The sequence below is a fragment of the Eurosta solidaginis genome, chromosome 5 (assembly GCF_040869045.1).
Source record: "Eurosta solidaginis isolate ZX-2024a chromosome 5, ASM4086904v1, whole genome shotgun sequence".
Taxonomy (NCBI): Eukaryota; Metazoa; Arthropoda; class Insecta; order Diptera; family Tephritidae; genus Eurosta; species Eurosta solidaginis.
The window spans coordinates 232,005,676-232,029,569 of record NC_090323.1 but is presented as its reverse complement, the minus strand read 5'-3'; the positions used below and the strand labels follow the sequence as shown (position 1 = coordinate 232,029,569).

Here is a 23,894-nt window from a genome sequence, read left to right as displayed (position 1 = left end):
CACATTTTGACGCTTCTAACTGATGCATGCTATTACTTTACAATGGGGTGCTCTTGTAGTCTTGTATATTTTGTCGCAGGATATAAACAATCGGTGCACTTTGCAAGCCAAAGCGGATTCTCCCAATGTAGTTTTAAAACTTACATGTTAGCAATACAATACAAGTGCGGATCACGAGCTCGTACAATGTATGATTTGATATATTTTTGACGCGCTTGGAAAGATATTTATTCCAAACTATATCAGCGGTAACATAACCTTGTAATGAATATGAAATCCAAGTTGTTATAGCAAAAATAATTTTTGCAACCTGCGCCAAACTGCAAAAGAAATGTTTTTTTTTATTTATTTTAGAATAATTTTACATGCAGTCCTCTTTAGAATTTGAATACTTACACATCTTTCTGAGGTATATTCAAGGTCACGCTACCCAAAGCACCTTCACCATACTTCCAATAACCAAAGAAACCAAACAGCATATATAAGGTGAGTACAATTGTCATGCCCACATTCATTATGCCAAAAGGCTTTAAATAATCTTTTGGGGTTTTCATATTCTCCTCTATGGCAAGTATCTAAAATAATATGTATAATGAGATTCACTAGAAACCGTTATTAACGGATTATAGCCAATATTATTATTATACTTACCACACCTACAGCTTCAAGAGCAAACAACACGGTGCCGAAATATATGGGTATTCTCGTTATTTCTTGAAATGCCACACGCTCCGAAATTGGTGGCATATTATCAAAGATAAAGTAGAGAACAATGCCTAAGCCTAAAATGACAAAATAAAACAAGTAAGGAAGGCTAAGTTCGGGTGTAACCGAACATTACATACTCAGATGAGAGCTTTGGAGACAAAATAACAGAAGATCACCATGTAGAAAAATGAACTTGGGATAACCCTGGAATGTGTTTGTATGACATTGGTATCAAATGGAAGGTAATGAAGAGTATTTTAAAAGGGAGTGGGCCTTAGTTCTATAGGTGGACGCATTTTCGAGATATCGCCATAAAGGTGGACCAGGGTGACTCTATAATGTGTTTGTACGATATGGGTATCAAATTAAAAGTATTAATGAGGGTTTTAAAAGGGAATGAACCTTAGTTGTATATGAAGGCGCTTTCGAGATATCGGACCAGGGTGACCCAGAACATCATGTTTTGGGTACCGCTAATTTATTTATATATGCAATACCAAGAACAGTATTCCTTCCATGATTCTAAGGGCTTTGGATTTCGCCCTGCACAACTTTTTCATTTTCTTCTACTTAATACGGTAGGTGTCACACCCATTTTACAAACGATTTCACGATTTTTGGTCAAGTTATCGTGTTAACGGCCGAGCGGAAGGACAGACGGTCGACTGTGTATAAAAACTGGGCGTGGCTTCAACCGATTTCACAAAAAACAGTTATCATCATAGAAACTATGCCCTTACCAAATTTCACAAGGATTGGTAAATATTTGTTCGACTTATGGCATTAAGAGTATTCTAAACAAATTAAATGAAAAAGAGCGGAGCCACGCCCACATCGAAATTTTCTTTCATTTTTGTATTTCGTTGACATAATTTACTTATATACTGTAAAGATATTAAATTTTTTGTTAAAATTTGACTTTTAATTAATTAGATTAGTTGAGCTGAAAGGCCGCGTTTAATGAATAAAACTTCCTTTTGGTTTGTTTTATATTCATAAATTTTAATTTTGGTCGATATTTCGACTTCAATCTGAAGTCATTATCAGGGACATATGGACATGTATGATCGACTTTTAAAATTATTTTTGTTTTTAAGTGGACGTGTTCGTTGTCCCATTTTGCAAATTTTTATTTAGCACACAAACAGTAATAGGAGTAACGTTCCTGACAAATTTCATTATGATATCTTCAACGACTGCCAAATTACAGCTTGCAAAACTTTTAAATTACCTTCTATTAAAAGTGGGCGGTGTCACGCCCATTGTCTAAGAGTTTACTAATTTTCTATTCTGCGTCATAGACTCCACCCACCTACCAACTTTAATCGCTTTATCCGTCCTTGGTAATGAATTATGAAATGTGCGCTTATATTCGCAATTAGACACCCTCAGTCTTAATTAATAGGTATGCATATAAGGCTGGGGTTTTCAGTGCGAATTTAAACGCCAGTTAAAGTTTAAACTTGCAACTTAGTTCAATAACATCAAATTTTGCTGCTCATCTCAGCTTAAGCGGTCGAAGTGGCAGTGTTAAAATCTAAACTTTAACTGGAGTTTAAACTCGCACTGAAAAAACCGGCCTAAGCGCAACTTACCTGTAAGTAGCAAAACATTGGCTACAGCTGAAAATGGTGCCAAGAATTTTAGATTCCTTATGCTGTATATCAAAAGCAATGGCACTAAGAGGAAACACATATGAATTCTAAGATCTAAAACTATTAGATACTCATCTACGATTTGTTTAATGCTCTCCGCTATGAAAACAACATATACACAACAAATGCCGAAGTGATAGAATGCTAGAAATCCATCCACGAATGGCCTGAAATAAAGTAAACCGATATAGGAAAAAGGTATTTATTAAGAACATGGATATATTTTAGGCTCTGTTGCGAATAATTTCCCTCACCACCTCTCTGTTAATTTCTGTGCTCCAAGTATGAAAAGGTTGTGAACTCTTCTTGGGAACTATACTGCTGTGGAATTTGAGATGTGATAGCATAACTGGGGAATTCCATGAAGGTGAACTGACTTACCCTCTTCTAATAGCTCCTTAAATTTCTAAAAAAAAAGCGGAATGTTGTCGTGGGATCGACTGCCCGAACCTTCTAGCCGACTAATATTGCTTACCTTTTTCTCTAGGATAAGCCGACGTATATAGCTTGAAGGTCCATCGTGATACCACAACAAATAACAGTGACATTGGCTATAATTACTTAGAGAATTATTGCATGGTTTCGAACTAGACTGAGCTAGGCAGTCGCATAAGTTCTTCGAAGATCCGAGACCGAAACGTTTTCCACTGGTACTTACAAAAGCTTGTCAGTCAAGCATTATGTGACTCGATAATTGCACCTCGTCATCCATCAGCAGCCTCATCACCATTGATATATAGCCACGGTTAACTCAATAATATCGGCGTATAGTCAGCAGCATTTGGTTGTTCAATCGAGGCCGCTACATCGTGAACAATCATGAATACCAAAAAAAAAATCGGTATATGCTGCTGGCGCGATATTGGTTCTGGTACTGGAGGACCGAAAGATCCCTTCTCTTAGAGGACTAGGACCTTGTTGTTGTTGTAGTTGTGTTAACAGAGCATTTTCCCATTCAATAGAAGACGGGCTAGACCAAGCAGCTGTTTGCTGGGATGTCCCGGTTTGTACGCGAAGCGAAAAAACTAGAAAATCTGGAAATACGACTTTTCGGTTTAGAAATTAAATCGCCTATTGAGTGGTCAGGTCCTGTTGCCATTATCGTGCAGTCGTAGTAGGTGCTTCCGGTGGTGAATTCAGCTTTGATATGTAGAAATCAAACTTAAGTGGGGATAGGGCAACACACTATTTGATTCTCCTAGATTTTGAGTTTTAGGTCTTAAATTGACCGAAACTTTTCGACTATTCAGATAATTTGTGGTCCCTCTTTTTAGAAAAGAGAAAAAAGGTGAACCTTTAAAGTCTTGGGCTGTACTGTCGTTGGCTGTGTCAAAAGTTTTCCACCATTCAAATGCCACGAGCACCGTCCTATGATGGGGTTTTCTCTGGCTCTTCGCTACTGACTACTTTTCAAGGCTTTAGTTATGGATCCTTGCCATTTTTCATTATTCTGGAATGACGAAGGACTTCAATGAGAAGTTACAAATATGCGTCAGGTAGCTTACGCCTTCATCGCCAAGGTGTTTAAGCATCGACATGACTACGCCGTCTGGGTCAATTGACTTGGAGGGCTTGACCTTTTCAATAGCATCCTTAACATCAGTGGGGGTGACGATGATGGGGGCGCGTCGAGTTTGTGTCTCCATCTATTCGCACGACGTCTAGCCTTGTCTACTGAGGGATGCATTACGAATTGCCGGTTGAAAGCGCTTTCGCTTTTCTTTTAGTCCGAAAAAAGGAAGGATATTTTGTCATTGTATTGTGTCCGGTTAGACAAAGAATTTACGGTTGACCAAAAAAGATTTGTATCATCTTGAGTCTTTGCACGTAAACATGTTGCCGTATTCTTCAAAGTTTGATGTGCAGACCTACATTCAATTTTCTAACTTCACCTAGTACTGATAAAAATACTTACGTGGCTATTGGTATGACGCATTTGAATATAGGCGGACCACCCTGTAATCCAATCTTCATTGCCTCTGAAAACGTTAAGTAAGGCACCCGCTTTCGTTTACACAACTCATACATGGAATTGATCTGTAAATAAATTAATATTTGGAAAGAATGTGTAAGGCTTATAGGACCAGCTTATCGTAACATGATGGCTTCGAAACTAAGCCGTAATTATTGGGTATGTGGGATTGTTTGTTATAACGGTTTGAGTTAGAGTTTTTGCCCCGAGATTCAGGTCTTTGGGACATAATGTCGGTACTCTGGTATAGATTTATTATACTGCAACTCAAGTTGGTCCCAGAAAATTAAGGGTCGTAACTTGCACCTTTAAGCGCTACTTGCTCCCTAACTTTTCCACAACAGCTCTGTGGCAGAGTAATAAGGTTTTAGTAGAGCATCTGATTGCTACTTCTTTAATTTTATTCATCACTAGCAGACCCGGCAGACGTTGTTCTGCCCTAAATTTGGTCTATCTGTATACATTTTAATAAGCTTTTTCCGTCTAACTCTGCCCTCCCCCCTCATCACTTTTTCTTAATCCTTTTATACACTCCTCGCTCCGTCTTTTTCGATTCATCTATCTCTATCTTCGTCTCACTTTATCTCTTTTTCAGTCTCTTTCCCTCTTTTCTCTTATCTAAAGTTCTTCTCATTGTTCTTCATCCCTTATTGCCAGTCCCAGAGGATGGTATGTGTTATTTTCCAGTCCCATTCCGAGTCCCAGTCCCACTCCGAGTCTCAGCCCCCGTCCTAGTTCTAATCCCATTCCCAGTTCGTCTCTGGTCTACTTCCCGGAAAAGGGATCGTAAATTCTAATATAGGCAAATTTATATACCAAATTTCAGGCAAATAGAATAGGACGTATGTATGTAAATAGGTAAAAATAAAAAAATAAATGTAAGGCGCGATAATCTCCGAAGAGATCTAAGGCCGGGCTTCTCTTCCAATTTGCGTCGTGCTGCTCTTGATTTTCCCTACAAATTGGTCGGACGGGACCTACATGTTTTATGCTGACTCCGAACAGCATCTGCAAGGCAGATGAGTTTTCACTGAGAGCTTTTCATGGCAGAAATAAACCCGGAGCGCTTGCCAAACACTGCCGAGGGACGACCCCGCTTAGAAAAATTTTACTCTAATTGAAAAACCTTATTTCTAAAATTTTGATGTTGCTTTGCCCGGGGTGCGAATCCAGGGCATACGGTGTGGTAGGCGGAGCACGCTACCATCACACCACGGTGGCCGCCGTAAATAGGTATATGGGTATTATTAATTCATTCATTCAGTCTTGCCAGGTTGATGCGACTAAATCGAATATCACAATGAAAATTACTTAAAATGTCTCAGCAACAGCTTTCATTTGATATCCATATTACACACACATTCTAGGGGTATCCGGGTCCACGTTTTGGCCTATATCTCGAGACCCTAGTCACCCAGCGGCATAATAATTACACTGTACTAAAGCATTCATCAAGAGCTCCAATTTGATACCCATAATGTTAAAACACATTCTAGTGCTACCCTGATCCACTTTTTTGGCCTATATCTGAAAATTACCCTGCACTAAAGCACTCATCAACAGCTTTCACTTCTTATCCATATTGTATTAACACATTCTAGGGGTACCCGGGTCCACATTTTGGCCTATATCTCGCTCATCATACCTGTCCTGATGTATGGCTCGGCATCCTAGATGGTGTCGAGATGTCGAGTGTTCGAGAGAAAATTTCTGCGGAAGAAATATAATCCTGTTCGTGTTGCCCACGGCAGAAGGTAGAAGTCGCTCATCATACTGCTCTGATATGCGGCTTGGAATAGTGGACGGTGTCGAGAGAAGATTAGTTGACTTTGGAGTGTTCGAGAGGAAATTTCTCCGGAAGAATTATGGTTCTGTTCGTGATGCCGACGGCAAGCGTCGAAGATGGTATAATGATGTTCAGTATGAGGTTTACGCAGATATGAAAATAGTGCAATGAATAAAAGCCCAAAGGCTTTGGTCCGCCCAAGAAATCATTCCAGTCGACACCGCAGTTTGGAAGCATGGGAATGGAGAGATCTCCACTCAGTTGGGAGAGGCAGGTGGAGGAAGACTTGACCTCCCTGATACTTTCAACTGGCGTCAGTTATCGCGAAACAGGGTTAGTTAGCTTAACTTTTTACAAAACGGAGAAAATCGCTTAGGCCGTTATGCGACAATTAATGAACGAAAGATTTAGGTAACGCTGCATGACATCTCAGAGTGCTCGTTAACCTTTTCAAAGTAAAATTTTGGAATTGTGTATCCCAACTCGCTAGTTGAATTCCATAGAAGACATCCTGATAACATCTGGGTAGTGGCGCGGTTAATGGACCCCACCGGAAAATTCGTTGAATGAGGTATCTAAAGACTCATGTTCGTGAGGAAATTTTGGATGGTACCCATAATTGGCGTAATTGCCTAAACCCTACCCAACTTCTACATTGACATTTTCATTGGAAATTGGCGTAATATTGGCTTCGAGGGCTCATATTATGCGATTATTTGAAGGCGATGAGGAAGGCAGCAGAAGCCTTCTCTGAATTGGATGCTCCCAATTGGTGTTAGCGAGGGGGTCAATCGCCAATTAATAATAATACCGTTGTAAATGCTTATAATAACATACACAGAGTATTTCAAATTTACCAAAGAAATAAAATTGTAGGACTTACCAGAATGTGTAAGCAATAAACCGCTATGATGCCAATAACAAAGGTGAGTAGTAAGCCATTGGCGTAGCCAGAATTTGCGAATGCACTTGGCATAGCTAAGACACCAGATCCTATAGAGCCCTTCAGAAAATGGGCAAGTGTTTGGGAATTTCTATAAATTAACAAGAATGTGTGGTATGATATGTAGGAATATCAATTTTGCGATTATTACTTACGTTGTTGGGTTTTTAACATTTCTGTGCAGATGTGGATCGTAGTCGTCGTCGTTGTGTTTCTTTGATTGGGTCGCACATTTCGTTCCATTAGTTCTCAATTTGGACTCCATCCTTATATAGAGAATAGAGAAAAATATATGTAGATGATTCGTAAAGGTAAACTGCCTACGCGTATGGCATTTTTGGTGTAAACTTTTGCATATGGGCTCTGTCTAAATCGCTCCCTCCTTCTTTCTATCCGCCACTCCGTCTCTCTCTTTCCACCAAACTTTGTGTCACCTGATGCTGATAGCGTTGCGAGAGGTTTTCTTGCGAGCCTCCTGATTCAGACCAAGTGTGAATTCTGATAAATTTGAGCTTTCTTCACGCTAGACAGTACAAACACCAACGTTAACCCTACCTACCGGAATCAAATATTATACCCCTTAGTCAGACCGATAAAGCCAAGATTCTTGGCGTAGTTCTGTACAAAAGGCTGAACTGGAGAGATAACACCGTTCGGCGTAAGTATAAAGCGGACATTACATTATGCACGTGTGAAAGAGCCTACGGCAAAAAATTGGGAATAACCCCCAACATATGCCGACAGATTCTTATCGCTATTATTCGATTCATATTGCATAATTTATTGGGCAAAGCCCACAGTTCTAGTATGATCAGCATAAGTGGTGCTCTTAAGACAATGCCGAGTGAAACTTTTGTTGTCATTATTGATATCCTGCCTCTAGATCTAGCAGGATACCGACCAGTGGCAATGTCAGCGCTACGTTTAGGAATGTCGCCGATTTTAATAATTAAAACCATAAAACACTAGCGTGCTAAACAAATAAAGCTCTCTCCCTCGAATACAAACCGCTACGCGACCACAAAATTTGCGGACACCAACTTCATGGTAAGTAAGGATAACTGGGTTTAATCGGATCGGTGCCTAGCACCCAGGCAGGTTTTCCATATACACCACGGGCTCTAAATTAAAAGATAAGGTTGGATGTGGGGTCTGTTCAAAGAACCAATAGTGCCAGCCCTTTTTCATACTACCTTTTCAATGTAGTGTTTTCCAGCCATACAAATTAGCTCTAATGAAAGCCGAAATTTATATAGGAAAGGTACTAACGGCAAGGAAAACTTTATTTTAAAAGACTGCAAAGCGGCTTTCAAATCTCTTGGATTTTGCTCTTTCATTTCTGAACAAACACTGAACTGTCATCGATCTCTTCAGGAGGTGGCGCAACGGAACCGTGTATTCATCACATGTGTCCCGTACACCAGAATATTGGACTGTGTTGCAGACGAACTTGCTGCGCAGGGTGTGAGAAAATATATTCTGACTTACAAAAGAACGCTGGGGTATACCCTTTGCCTCATACCAGCTAATGCTAAAAGAGTACATAACGTCAAGACAGCGATAGAGAGGAGGAAACAGCGTAATTCAAAGGTTTGATAAGCACAATTCAAAGCTTTATAGCAACCCAATTGTTAACCTCACCTACGGGGAGAGGAATCCTGCAACAAATATGAAAATATTATACACATATTTAGCAGGCAAGGCGCTGGCGACTCAAATCTCAACATGCAACTAAGGATGGGGAAGGGAGGCCGTACCTCCTAGCAGTTTTAGTGCGGTGATATTAAAGCGTACCCGAAATTGGTCGGACTATTACTGTACGGGTGCTTATAACCAGAACGTACTAAATCTACATCCGGCAAGGATCATTAACGTCCATATCCTTCCCCAAGACCTTCAGGGACATCAAGGACTTGGTGGCTTTATCGGGTTTTCGCAATGGTTCTTAGAGAAGAGGTAGTGATGCATGGAAATTGTGAACTTAGTGCAAAACGTAGGTACACGAGTATTTATTTGATAATTTAAGTTAGTTTCCCATGAGTACCACTAGTAAGTTTCTAAGTACAAGTGTTATGTAAATGTTTGGCATCAACAATTAATTTAAAACGAAAAAACATAAACGAAAATCAATACAATCGACTCTATTCCCAGTATCATAAAACATTATTTACTTACTTTTTTAAACAATAAGCCTTCTACGATAAGCGTTTACTAAGAACTACATACGTATTTTTATTTATGATATGAAAACAATACGTTTTGTTTTTTGTCTAACGATCTTATGAATAAGATCTTAATTGCGGAAAATAACGAGACACTGATTCCTAAAATTAGACTATTGTATGAATGTGACGACAATTCATTAGTCAACACAACTTATGTTCAGTCAAAATAATACACGTCAATCCTAAAAACGGGCTTTCAACAGCAAACGGCCTTCCGAGAGAAAAAATGTTTCGTAGGACGATTGGCTATTCTATGATATAACAGCTCATTTCTGTCTTAAGTTTGGTTGAAATGGCCGGTGGGTGGGAAACTGGCATAGATTGAATGAGTCCATAGTGCTACGAGAAGTTTGTTTAACGGCCAAACTGAAAACCCCTATCAAGATCGGGACCTATGTTATAAAATAACTCCGTCCTCTTGTCAAATACTACAAGCTTTCTAGGACCTATACCACACAGTGCTTCTAATTCTGACAGCTGTATTACTCCTTATAGCTGGAGTCTTAGCCTGGCAAGCCCAGGTCGCGAGCACAAAACATGCTCGATCGTTTCCTCCTCCAACCACCTTTGCCTTAAGAAATACAACTTCTATTCTCTCCATCTTACGTAAGGCTGATTGTAAGTTATAATTATGCAAGGTCTTTTTATAACTTTCATGAAAATGAAATGGTATATTAACTTCGTCACCAATCCCAAAATTGTAAGTCCTTAAAGGGAAATAAATAGACCCACCATTAAGTATACCGAAATAATCAGGATGAAGGTCTGAGTTGATTTAGCCATGTCCGTCTGTCTGTTTGTATGCAAACTCGTCCCTCAATTTTTGAGATATCTTGATAAATTTTGGTGAGCGGGTGTATTTAGGCGTTCGATTAGACGTTTGTCGTAACCGGCCGGATCGGACCACTATAGCATATATCCTCCATACAACCGATTTTTTAGAAAAAGAGGATTTTTATCATATATTCCTCAATTCAGCAGATTGAAGCTTCAAACTTTACCGTATGCTTTCGCATATTGCACATATTGATGTCTGAAAAAATGGATGACATCGGTCATATATATAGCATATATCCCCCACAACCGATTGCTCAGATAAGAAACTTTTCCTAATTACTGCCCCATTTGAAGAGCTAGAGGCTTCAAATTTCAAATAATGCTTACGTATGTAACATATATTGTTGTGTCGAAGACAGTCCCGTTCTTACTTGTTAATTTTAAGTTAAACTCAGTTAAACCTTGCCGCTGAGAGGCTAGTTAACTTAACCTCGCACTACGTGAGATTCGAGTAGAAAGGTAACCGAACAAGTTCAGCTGCATCTATTTAGGGCTAAGGTATATTGAAACGAAAGTTGTTACGCCAGTCTAAAACAAAAGAATAAAAGGAATCATATAAACCACCATGGAGCTTATGCCACATATAAGCCATACCGAAGCATCGTAGGGCTTTAGAAAACTAGCTCAAACTTGAACCACAAAGTAGTCCTTGAGACCTGGTGCTCTCTAACACTTCACTTAACTGTGTTCAGTAGCCAATCAAAAACTGAACCGATTCCAGCTCTCGGTGGCACCTTCAGTCCATCTGGTGAAGGAAATGGCCTACTTTCTCTACCTTCAAGCCTTATGCGTCACATGTCAGCAAATAGCTTCCAAGTATTACAATGCAATATACCATCCCCTCGCCTTGGTATTGGTAGCTGTCGTTAGTAGTTAGTATAGTGCATATAGCAGGCATCTTCAATATTGGTCTTCTTGCACAAATCACTTTCGCCTTAGCGATCTTGCTTGGTCGACATATCCCAAGTAGAGTTCATTTATAAACTGATCACTAATGCGAGACTAGGCAAGATATTCTTTCATAGCTATTTTAGGTTGTGATTGTTAACTCAATTTTACGACTCACAGAGATGAAGTTCCTCAGAAATCCAGGCCAACATAAATGGCTTGGGGTCATGTGCCGACAACACAAAGTCGACCATTGAAAAGCACAGCACTTTAGTGCTAGTCAGTTAGTTTATATGTACATCTTAACACAAGTATATTGAACTAAAGATAGGTATACCTCTGTTCTCTTTTATAGTTTGTGCTATCAATACAAGTTCCTAAATAATTTATGAACACTGTTCAATAGGCCTCAACTCCCTGGGATAGGTCTTGGTCACTAAGAATTGCTCTAGGCTGCAAGGTGTTGAAGATCTTGTGCGAATCTTACGACATTTGGTTATCATAAAAAAGATAGGACGGTGGGAGAGATCGATAAGCTTCACAAACACTGTAAATATCCAAAGATAGAGTTAGGGCGATAGGACCCACGTATTCCCCAGCATTCCTCTACATGCAATTTCTACAAGAGGTTGCTGTGTTTAATGGTACCAAGATTTTTAATCACTGTGTTGTTCCTGCAGTGCTGATTATTCTTGGTTATGCCTATTCGGATTCGTAAATATCCAAAGAGAGAGTTAGGGCGATAGGACCCACGTATTCCCCAGCATTCTGCTACATGCAATTTATACAAGAGCTTGCTGTGTTTAATGGTACCAAGATTTTTATTCACTGTGTTGTTCCTGCAGTGCTGCTTATTCCTGGTTATGCCTATTCGGATTCGAGATCTTTTACTTTCTCGCATCCGGCCAAGAGTATCCTCTTTCGTGTTGGCATATATATTCAGAACGCCCGATTCATCTAAAACTAATTGTTGGCTATGCCACTAATGATTTCGGAAACGTCATCTGCGTGTGCCATGAACAGTTGATTGATGGCCAATGTACACAGCATATAGTGTTCAACTCATTTCGTAGCCATCTTCTGCCAACTTAACAGATGAACTGTACAAAATACGGATAAAAATGTGAGTCTAAATTTTAAACCATTTATCGGTTTGATCAAACTTCGCAACTGCTTGTGCGGTAAGCGAATATTTTTAACAATCATACTCATCTCAGTGTGTCACGTACAGAGGATGGTTCCCGTCCTAGGGTGTCCCGCACACGAGCAGGTCAAGCAAACAGTCTCTTAGTCACTATCATCCTAGGCTTCGTATGCCAGTACCGAATATTGTAACGAATTTAGTGTAATTCCGCTTGTTCCAACCCTTCTGCTAACATTCGAATCGCTAAACTGTTGAAGAAATAACTCCTATATTCAATAATGCAAAATGGTCTTTATTAGACTACTTTGAGGTACTTCACAATAATACTTAACTTCACAACAAATAGCGTGCTTACATCAAAACTAATTACTGGCTACTCAGCTTGCGCTGCCTTTATACTCTCTGATGCCTTGTCCGCATATTTCTCCAAATAGCTAGACGTTTCTCCTTCTAGAATCTCCTGCTAGGTTACCAGCTATATGCGTATGTATTTGTAGTTTATAGCCTCCCGCATAGTCATATGCGTGTGTATATGTTAGTACTACTTCGGCTGATGATTACATGTGTTTATGAGTATGCATGTGTGTAGATGATGATTGATTTGTTTACGTACATACGAGTGGCTACTTAGTTTCGGCTTAGTGATACTAGTATCGTTTAGTGATACTAATATTCGACGCAATATATACGTTTAAGACATCTTCCCACTAAATTCCGTGCCTCGGTCAATGACAGATGCACTATGCGCAGCGAGAAAATTCCCCAACGGACGCCTTTTGTTGCACCGTGCAGCCAATCCGCGCATCCAACAACACGGGGCATACCGGCACACCCACCCGTCTCTTACTCAAAGAGTAACGACTTATTCCTCGTTGCATTTCATAATACTGCAGTTAAACTGCATGGGTTAACTGGGAAGATCACGGAGATAGTCGGAGATCACTTTAGGCCTGCTCGAATTTTCGAAATTTTTCAAGAACAAAAAGTGTCTATCGTTAAAAAAAAAACCGGAACACATATTTCCTATATAACAAGAAATGTTCTAAAGAAAAATGGGCAAAATTTGTGTGTGAACACTACTAGGTTAGGTTCGGTTGAACTGGCCGGTCAATAAATACCTCATATAGGCTGATAATGTCCATAGTGTACCAAAGTTTGTTTGACGGTCAAACATTAAATATCCCCGCTAGGTACCAGGACTTATGTTATAAAATAACGTTGTCCTCTTGGCGAATACTAAAAGTTCTCTGGGACCTAGCTTAATAGCTGACTCGAGATCTGGCAACTCTGTCGCTGCTAGTAGCCGGACCCTTGACCGGAAAGTGCAGGATATGAACACAGGACGTTATCAACCTATACTTCTTGTAGCTCGCACTTCCTTCATCTGCTGTTACTAACGAGGTCCAACTTATAAGCATGTGATGCCAGAAGGCAATGTCCATTAGTGAGCCTTAAGTCTTCTCTCTTTAGAGATATAAGAAACTTTGTGAGTCGAACGACGAAGGATTTGCTCATGAACTTAGAAATTTTGCAGCCCCGCGCTTCTGTCCACGCTTTTTCTGCTTACTGGATCATATGCAACTCCTGTCTCCTTTCAATTTCTCCCAAACGGGCAGGGACATCTACCGTCAACTCATCGAGTGCATAGCCCTTTTCGTTACCTTATATCCCTTTATTGCCGGAAACCCAATATATGTAGATGTATGGTTGTTTTAGCTACTTACATCCAATAGGAAACCTACTCAAAAATCTTAAATTTCAAAATTGTGGGCTTCCCAGTTCAATACCTAGCAAAAGGCTTCGTCAAATATTTAATTTGCATTGACGCATATGGAGAAGGCAGTCAATTTTTCGCGTCTTCTGAACATTGTGATTTTTTATAAGTGTGCGATATTTAGATAACTTTAGCTGTTCATACTTCATGTATGCTCAAATACAAGTTGTTGTGTTCCAATATAGATCAAGTTTGCGTCATTGGCTTAATTAAGTACAACAATAAATGGCAAACAAACACCAAAAAAAAGCTACATTACCAGAAGAATTGTTTTAAATTATAAAGGCAGTTAAGAATTTTGTGCTATAAGTAAGCGTATAAGCTACGAATTTTGAGCAACTTTTTTCACTTTAAACTTTTCCTTTGCACTTTTGGTTTTGTTTTGACAGTTTATGTTTACGGTTTTTCATGTTGCGTTGCCGCAATGACGTAGCATAGCCATTTATTTTTTTAGTGTATTCCCTGCAAAATTCGCGAGTACTCCATGCATGCATGTATGGAGTACTCGCTATAGACCAACAGAGTGCTCCAAAATTAACCACAATTCATACAAAAAATATGGTCCAATTAACGTGCAATGTCCCAGGACTGGACCACATACTCCAGCTCCGAATTAAATCAGAGTAATCCATGGAGTACCCACAGTCCAATAAGCATCGTGTAGATTACAATCGTTAAAAACGAGCAATGTTTGCTTACAATATGTTCGTGTAGAAACATGAGTTGGTCCATTGCTGCATTACAGTGGAGTATAATGGTAAGTACTCCAGTATGACAAAAGTGGACCACATAATCCAACGATTTTTACAGGGTTGTAAACGATATGCTATGGAAATTTGCAATGCAATGATGCCAAACCATTTGCACAAAATCCTGAACACCCTTACATGTTTATACTCAGCGTGCTTTGCACACAGAGTATATTAACTTTGATTGGATAACGGTTGGTTGTACAGGTATAAAGGAATCGAGATAGATATGTCTAGACTTCCATATATCAAAATCTTCAGTATCGAAAAAAATTTGATTGAGCCATGCCCGTCCGTCCGTTAGCACGATAACTTGAGTAAATATTGAGATGTCTTCACCAAATTTGGTACACGAGCTTATCTGGGCCCAGAATAGATTGGTATTGAAAATGAGTGACATCGGATGATAGCCACGCCCACTTTTTATATATATAAAATTTGGGAAAACACAAAAAACCTGATAATTTAGTAAATAATACACCTAGAATATTGAAATTTGGCATGTGGACTGATATTGAGACTATTTATAAAAATTTGGAAATTTTTTTTTAAATGGGCTTGGCACCTCCCACTTGTGTTAAAATCAATTTTACAAATATTTTTAATCATAAATCAAAAACCGTTAAACCTATCGAAACAAAATTCAGCAGAGCGGTTGCCTTTACTATAAGCAATGCTTTGAAGAAATTAATGAAATCGGTTAAGGACCTTTTAAAACTAAGCAGTTTTCTATGTTTCGGGAGCCATAACCCAAAAAAAAATTAACATATCGTAATGAAATTGTGTACACACATTTTCCTTATAGCAGAAAATATTTCCAGTAAAAATGGACGGGATCGGTTAAAGACCACGGCAACTTAGATATAAAACAAGTTTAAAAGGGTCGTAGACTAGAATAATAAGCTATAACTTAGCAAGAAATAGTTTTGAATCAATGATATTTCACTTATCAAGTTTTACTGTAAGAGGAAATGGGAAGATACTTTTTTTAAAAAAAGGGGTCCAAGTGTTATGTAGAAAAGTAATTTATCTGAAATGAAATGTACAATTGAAGCTCACGCTGAGTATATAATGTTCGGTTACACCCGAACTTAGACACCTTTACTTTTTTTTTATACTCAGCTGAGCAGAACTCACAGAGTATATTAACTTTGTTCGCATAACGGTAATCCGTAACGGCATAAACTAATCGAGATAGATATAGACTTCTATATATTAAAATGATCTGGGTGAAAAAAGAAATTCATTTAGTCATGTCCGTCCGTCCGTCCGTCCGTCTGTAAACACGATAACTTGAGTAAATTTTGAGGTATCTTGATGAAATTTGGTATGTAGGTTCCTGGGCGCTCATCTCAGATTGCTATTTAAAATGAACGAAATCGCCTAACAACCACGCCCACTTTTTCGATATCGAAAATTTCGAAAGACCTAAAAAGTGCGATAATTCATTACCAAAGACGTATAAAGCGATGAAACTTAGTAGGTGCGTTGACCTTATGACGCAAAATAGAAAATTAGAAAAATTTTGAACAATGGGCGTGGCACCGCCCACTTTTAAAAGAAGGTAATTTAAAAGTTTTGCAAGCTGTAATTTGGCAGTCGTTGAAGATATCATGATGAAATTTGGTAGGCACGTTACTCCTATTACTATATGTGTGCTAAATAAAAATTACCGAAATCGGAGGACGAACACGCCACGCCACGGACGCCCACTTTAAAAAAAAAATTTTTTTTAAGTCAAATTTTAACAAAACATTTAATATCTTTACAGTATAAAAGTAAATTATGTCAACATTCTACTCCAATAATGATATGGTGCAACAAAATACAAAGATAAAAGAAAATTTCAAAATGGGCGTAACTCCGCCCTTTTTCATTTAATTCGTCTAGAATACTTTTAATGCCATAAATCGAACAAAAATTTACCAATCCTTGTGAAATTTGGTAGAGACATAGATTCTATGACGATAACTGTTTTCTGTGAAAATTGGCGAAATCGGTTGAAGCCACGCCCAGTTTTTATACACATTCGACCGTCTGTCCTTCCGCTCGGCCGTTAACACGATAACTTGCGCAAAAAACGATATATTTTAACTAAACTTAGTTCACGTACTTATCTGAAGTCACTTTGTCTTGGTATTAAAAATGGGCGAAATCCGACTATGACCCACGGCCACTTTTTCGATATCGAAAATTACGAAAAATGAAAAAATGCCATAATTCTGTACCAAATATGAAAAAAGAGATGAAACATGGTAATTGGATTGGTTTATTGACGTAAAATATAACTTTAGAAGAAACTTTGTAAAATGGGCGTGACACCTACCATATTAAGTAGAAGAAAATGAAAAAGTTCTACAGGGCGAAATCAAAAGCCCTTGGAATCTTGGCAGGAATACTGTTCGTGGTATTACATATATAAATAAATTAGTGGTACGCGACAGATGATGTTGTGGGTCACCCTGGTCCACATTTTGGTCGATATCGCCTTCACATATACAACTAAGGGCTACTCCCTTTTAAAACCCTCATTAATACTCTTAATTTGATACCCGTATCGTACAAACACATTCTAGAGTCACCCCTGGCCTACCCTTATTGCGATATCTCGAAAAGGTGTCCACCTATAGAACTAAGGCCCACTACGTTCTAAATAATCATTAACACCTTTCATTTAATACACATGTCATACAAACACATTCCAGGGTTACCCTAGGCTCTTTTTGCTAAATGGTGATTTTCCCTTATTTTGTCTCCAAAGCTCTCAGCTGAGTATGTAATGTTCGGTTGCACCCGAACTTAGCCTTCCTTACTTGTTATTTTTAGGTTTTTTGAAAGCAAACGCATTTGACGTGATATGACAAGCCTTTTTCATTGATATTGCCAAGTTTGTAATCAAATTTGACCTAGTGAAAACCACATATTATAGTTTACTAGACAAGTTGGACTATAATTTTGTTCAGAAAAAATTGTCTATACCTTTCAGGGAAGTTTTTCCCTAATAAGCCAAAATAATAATTGAATAGCAATTTTTAATAATCGCTGTTGAGCTAATTAATTCCGAAGAATTAGATAAAATTGAACACGCTACTAAACATACAAACAAAAACACACAATGGAAAAATACCAGTTCTAAAGCTCCCAGCGGGTTAGCGGGTTAGAATATACCCGCGGTAGGTATGCCTTTCGTAAGAGGCGACTAAAATACCACATTCAAGGGGTTGTGTAGCGCACCCTTTTCAGGTTGCCAGCTCAATATATAGCTTCTCTAAACCCAATTGTCAACCTCACCTATCCGTGGCGAATCCTGTTTCATTAACAGCCGAGACTCTAGCGACCCTGAACTCCTCATGGATCTAGGGGGTGGGAGGGCGGTATGGCCCGGAAGGTCGCATGTGGTAATAACAAATCGTTCCCGAGATGGTCGGGCTTGGTACCGGAACGTGCCGGATCTGCATCCGGCAAAGGACCATCAACTCGGTAGCACTCCCCAAGGCCTTCGGGGAGTGTCCTTATCGCCACAACAACTACAACAACAACACCAGTTCTACAGTGTTATTATTAGGAACGAGTCATAATACAGATTCTTAACTTGACAAGGAATATCGTCATAAGACGGGATCTTGTTAAAAGTATGAATGTATCATATACATATTTCCTCATATAAACAGGGGGTGGGGGCGTTATGTCCTAGAAGATTTAGTGCGGTCATATTAATCGTTCCTGAGATGTTCGGGCTAGTACCTCAATAGTGCTTGTTACCGGAAAGTACCGGATCTATATCCGCAAAGAACCATCAACATCTTTATTGTTAATAGAACAACAACAACACGGGCAAAGATATGTTCAGTAGGCAATTGGAAAAATATGTTTCGTTTTTCCATGCAGTATGTAAATGTGTAGCTAACGGCATTTCTATGGTTGCTGACGTCTTTAACCATTTCTTTTGGATTGCGTAAAGAACACTACGCTACCAAACGCCAGGCATGTTTTCACCGACCATATTCTGCATGCACTTACCCAACTCCCCATCGCCTTTTTTGAATAGCAGGTAACACATCAGTGCCACACTCTCTGAACATTAGAAACCAGTGGTCGCCGTTTTCATTCTTACAGGAACTCGCTCTTTTTGATACAATTTTCGGGCGGTTTTTTTTTTGTTTTGCTAGAAGATCAAGCGTGGAGGGTGGAGCCGTGTGTAGAAGTCCACGAAAGTGGGGAAAGCTTCTGACCGCCATTCACCTGGGAATGGCCAGAGCGATTCTTTTGCATGCGGTTCAAGCAGCTCACTACTGCCGGTCGCTTGCGGCCAAGTATCCTCTGAGAAGGCGACAACCTGGCTAGGCCACTCTGACATAATCGTTTTAAGGGCTAGCCGGGGGAGATCTCATCGGCATCGTCTGTACACCTCTAGGTGCGGCTGCAAGGGGGCGTCTGTCTTGGAGCAAGCGGTTCGCTATATAAACGTGCAAGTAATATTTTCACCCCCGCTGAGCGGGTTGTGCGCTGGGCTTGGGACCCGCACCTAAAACCATACTCCAATGAAATATAACAACAAGCCTCGGATAAATACACTCTCTATTGATGACGACCATGGCAAACGTTTGAAGGACAATGAATTGAGGGCATGCACCTGGAACGTCCGCTCCCTGAAAGGGATTGGTGCAGATGCCCAGCTGGTTGATGTCCTCGTCAAAGCAAAATCTGACATCACCGCCATCCAAGAAATGCGTTGACGTGGCCGTACGAATAAGTGCAGTTTCGGCGTCGGATTCGTGGTGGGAGAGAGACTTTGTCGCCAAGTGCTGGCGTTCACGCCTGTGGACGAGAATCTCGCCGCTATCCGAAAAAAAGCAAACTTGTTTAACATATCATACATCTGCGCCCATGCGCCGACAGAGGAGAAAGACGATGAGGTGAGAGACACTTTTTATGAAAAATTAGAACGCACGTACGAGCGCTGCCCCCCTCATGATATAAAAGTCGTGCTTGGCGACTTTAACGCCAGGGTGGGCAAAGGAGGTGTTTTTGGCCCTACAGTCGGAAAGTTCAGCCTACACAATGAAACTTCTCCTAACGGACTGAGGCTGATTGACTTTGCCGGTGCTCGAAACATGGTCATATCCAGCACGAGGTTCATGCATAAAAAGATACATTAAGCTACATGGCTGTCTCCTGATCGAAATACTCGCAATCAGATCGATCACGTTGTGATAGACGGACGGCATGCCTCCAGTGTTTTAGATGTGCGCACGATCCGAGGACCTAACATCGACTCGGACCATTATCTCGTTGCAGCCAAAATACGCACCGCCTCACACCTGCTCTCTGAGAGCACAACTCATCCTGAAGGAATACAGGAGCAGTGGGAGCATATCTCCAAAGCACTTCGTACTGCCGCCGAGGAAAAAATTGCTTGCCGGCGGCCACGAAAAAACAACTGGTACGATGAACAATGACGCATTGCAACCGAAAGAAAAGACGCTGCCTACAGGGCTACGTTAAAAGCGAGCGCGTCAAGAGGAGTGTATGGACGCTATCGTGAGTTGAAAAAAGGAAGCGAGACGCCTTTGCAGGAAAAAAAGCAGAAACAGAAAGGTGTGAGTGCGAGGCCACCAGGAATAACGCCCGAAAATTTTACCAAAAAATACGGCGACAGACGGAAGGTTTTAAGACCGAAGGTTTTAAGAACGAAAACGGCGACCTTGTAACTGATGTCCAGAGAGTGCTTAGATTATGGAGGGAACACTTATCGATGATAATGGAATATATGTCCCCCCGCCCGATTATGACGAAGTTAGAATAGCAATAAGCAGATTGAAAAACAACAAGGCCGTGGGCGCTCATGGATTGCCTGCGGAGCTATTCAAGTACGGCGGCGAGGAGTTGGTAAGGCGCATGCAGCAGCTTCTTAGCAAAATATGGGCGGAAGAGTGCATGGCCGACGATTGGAAACCTTAGTTCTTTGCCCAGTCCACAAGAAGGGGGATACTGCAAAATGCACTAACTATCGTGGAATCAGTCTCCTTAATATCGCATATAAGATCCTTTCAAGTGTATTGTGCGAAAGATTGAAGCCCACGGTGAACCGGCTGATTGGACCTTATCAGTGCGGCTTCAGACCTGGTAAATCTACCATCGACCAGATTTTCACAATGCGCCAAATCTTGGAAAAAACCCGTGAAAAGGTAATCGACACACATCACCTCTTCGTCGACTTTAAAGCCGCCTTCGACAGCACGAAAAGGAGCTGCCTATGTGCCGCTATGTCTGAGTTTGGTTTCCCCGCAAAACTTATACGGCTGTGCAAAATGACGTTGAGCAACACCATCAACTCAGTCAGAATTGGGAAGGACCTCTCCGAGCCGTTCGAAACTAAACGAGGTTTCAGACAGGGTGACCCCCTATCGTGCGATTTCTTTAATTTGATGCTGGAGAAAATTATACTAGCTGCAGAACTTAACCGCACTGGAACAATATACTATAAAAGCGTGCAATTACTGGCATATACTGATGACATTGATATCATCGGCCTAAACACCCGCGCTGTTAGTTCTGCTTACTCCAAACTGGAAAAAGAAGCGGTAAAGGTGGGTTTGATGGTGAATGAGGACAAAACGAAGTACCTGCTGTCATCGAGCAAAGAGTCAGCGCATACGCGCCTTGGCAACCACGCTACTGTTGGCAGCCATAATTTCGAAATAGTAAAAGACTTCGTTTATTTGGGAACCAGCATCAACACTAGCAACAACATCAGCACTGAAATCCAGCGAAGAATCAATCTTGCCAATAAATGCTACTTTGGACTAGGTAGGCAATTGAAAAGTAAAGTCCTCTCTCGGCGAACGAAATCATACTCTACAAGTCACTTATCGTACCCGTCCTGCTATATGGGGCAGAAGCATGGACCATGACAACAGCAGATGAAGCGGCTTTGGGAGTGTTCGAGAGAAAAGTTCTTCGAAAGATTTATGGACCTCTACACGTTGGCGATGGCGAGTACCGAAGAAGATTTAATGATGAGCTGTACGAGCTATACGCAGACATCAACATAGTCCAGCGAATTAAAACGCAGCGGCTGCGCTGGATACGCCATGTTATGCGAATGAAAGATGATGCTCCGGCCAAGAAAGTGTTTCTATCGGAACCCGCCTATGGAAGCAGAGGTAGAGGGCGGCCCCCACTCCGTTGGAAGGACCAGGTGGAAAACGATTTAAACTCCCTTGGTGTGACCAATTGGCGCCGGTTGGCGGAGCGAAGGAGTGACTGGCGCGCCTTGTTGGACGGCCATAACCGTTTAGACGGTTAAGCGCCAATTAAGTAAGCAAGTAAGAAGATCAAGCTGCCTTTGCTCCCTATTCATATTGTTTTTAGGAAAATATGCTCATTGTACTGAAGATATTTCTCCCCCATAGTAACATCCCTGTAGCCAATATGAGAGACAGTCTCCCAAAGTGACGGTTTCGTACTAGTGGTTTAATGACTACCTCCGAACTGGTGCTGGTGTCCGACGAGTGGGACATTTATTAGTCACGCTGAAGTCTGAGATATATGTATTGAAATAAATTTAGCAAAGGCTTCGACATCGCAATGCTAAAGTAGCAGTTGAAAGCACTGCAAAGGAACAAAGTTAAAACAAGTACCGTCTCTTAGTGCGATAGTTCTGAGCTACTCCGGAACCTATGCGTTTCTCTGCCTATCTGGTTTTGTTACTAAAACTTTAGGAAGACTTCTAGGAGACTTAATCAGGAGATCTATGTACTCATAGCTGCTTTTGTAAGCTTAAAATACTTACAGTAAAGGCAGATAAAACTACCTTCCCCTCCTTGGTATCTGCAATTGATAGGTATCTCAACCTGAAGGAATACATACTGGTGGAATTCTTAAATATGACTAGTGCCTTTAATAATGTTCCTACGGAAGTAATCAATTCGGCCTTTACAAGCCTGCATGCATCGATGCCTAGTTGAATTGATTCACAAACTGTTTACCCGCGGAAGGATAAGCGCGAAGGTTGGTGGAAATACGATCTTCAGACTGGTAAATATAGGCACGCCGCAAGGTGTTGTTGACTCTCTTACTTTGGATGGTGACCGTTAACCAACTACTACGACTGATGGATGATGATTGCACACGTGGCCGTTATTTGTATTATAATAATGCGAAAATTCCCTCGCCAATACATTGGGGACAGCATTATTAACAATATCGGGGTAAAAATGGAAAAAACTGAACTGGTCGTCTTTACAAGTAATTACAAAACGAATAATCTTATACCGCCAAATATTTGCGGCGCAAGCCTAGCTTTAAACGATAAAGTCAAGTATCAAAGTATAGTTCTGAATAAGAGACTACTCTGGAGTGACAGTTTAGCAGAGCGAATAAAGAAAGCAACAACTACGTTGCTCTCCTATAAGAGATCAATTGGTGTGTCGGGGTTTTTTTTTTTCAAAGTAGAACATAGGATGTACACAGCCATTGTACGCCCAACTTTAATTTATTGTGTTCTGGGTTGATGGCCGGCACCCACAAAGCACGAACCTAAACGCCTACAAAAATTGCAGGAGAGTTCGGAGCGCAGAATTAGTGGCGCTTTTATTTATCCTCAGACGGAGGAATCAATTAAGCAAATAGTCGTTATCCCAGTACTGCGAAATAGAGAAACCGGCAGTTGGAAGAATGGGGAAAGGAGCTATGTTACGATTACGAGCACCATTGCCCCAGTTTCAATTACTGCACTTTTAACTACATTTTTATACCCAGCTGTACTTGTACACAGGGTATATAACATTGATTGGATTGGTTGGTTGTACAGGTATGAAGGAATCGAGATAGATATGACTTCCATATATCAAAATCATCGGTATCGAAAAAAATTTAATTGAGCCATGTCCGTCCCTCCGTCCGTCTGTCCGTTAACACGATAACTTGAGGAAATATTGAGATATCTTCAAAAAAATTTTGTACACGAGCTTATCTGGGCCCAAAATAGATTGGTAGTGAAAACGCGCGAAATCGGATGATAACCACGCCCACCTTTTTATATATATGTATAACATTTTGGGAACACACAAAAAACCTGATTATTAAGTAAATAATACACCCAGAATGTTGAAATTGCACTTTTGGACTGCTGATATTGAGACTCTCGATAAAAATTTGAAAAAAATTTTTTAAACGGGCGTGGCACCGCCCACTTGTGATAAAATAAAT

General features: G+C 40.3%; 1 protein-coding gene across 1 annotated transcript in view; it reads right to left on the bottom strand.

Moving 5' to 3' along the window:
• The window catches only part of acs (arcus), a 32,001-nt gene that overhangs the window by 5,398 nt on the left and 2,709 nt on the right, over positions 1-23,894 (bottom strand). Inside the window, exons 2-8 of the mRNA XM_067757137.1 lie at positions 7,220-7,330; positions 7,005-7,155; positions 4,279-4,400; positions 2,304-2,530; positions 652-782; positions 397-575; positions 145-320 (exon numbers count right to left, since the gene is read on the bottom strand). Coding sequence (XP_067613238.1) covers positions 145-320; positions 397-575; positions 652-782; positions 2,304-2,530; positions 4,279-4,400; positions 7,005-7,155; positions 7,220-7,330 — 1,097 coding nt within the window. The remainder of the gene's footprint in view (positions 1-144; positions 321-396; positions 576-651; positions 783-2,303; positions 2,531-4,278; positions 4,401-7,004; positions 7,156-7,219; positions 7,331-23,894) is intronic.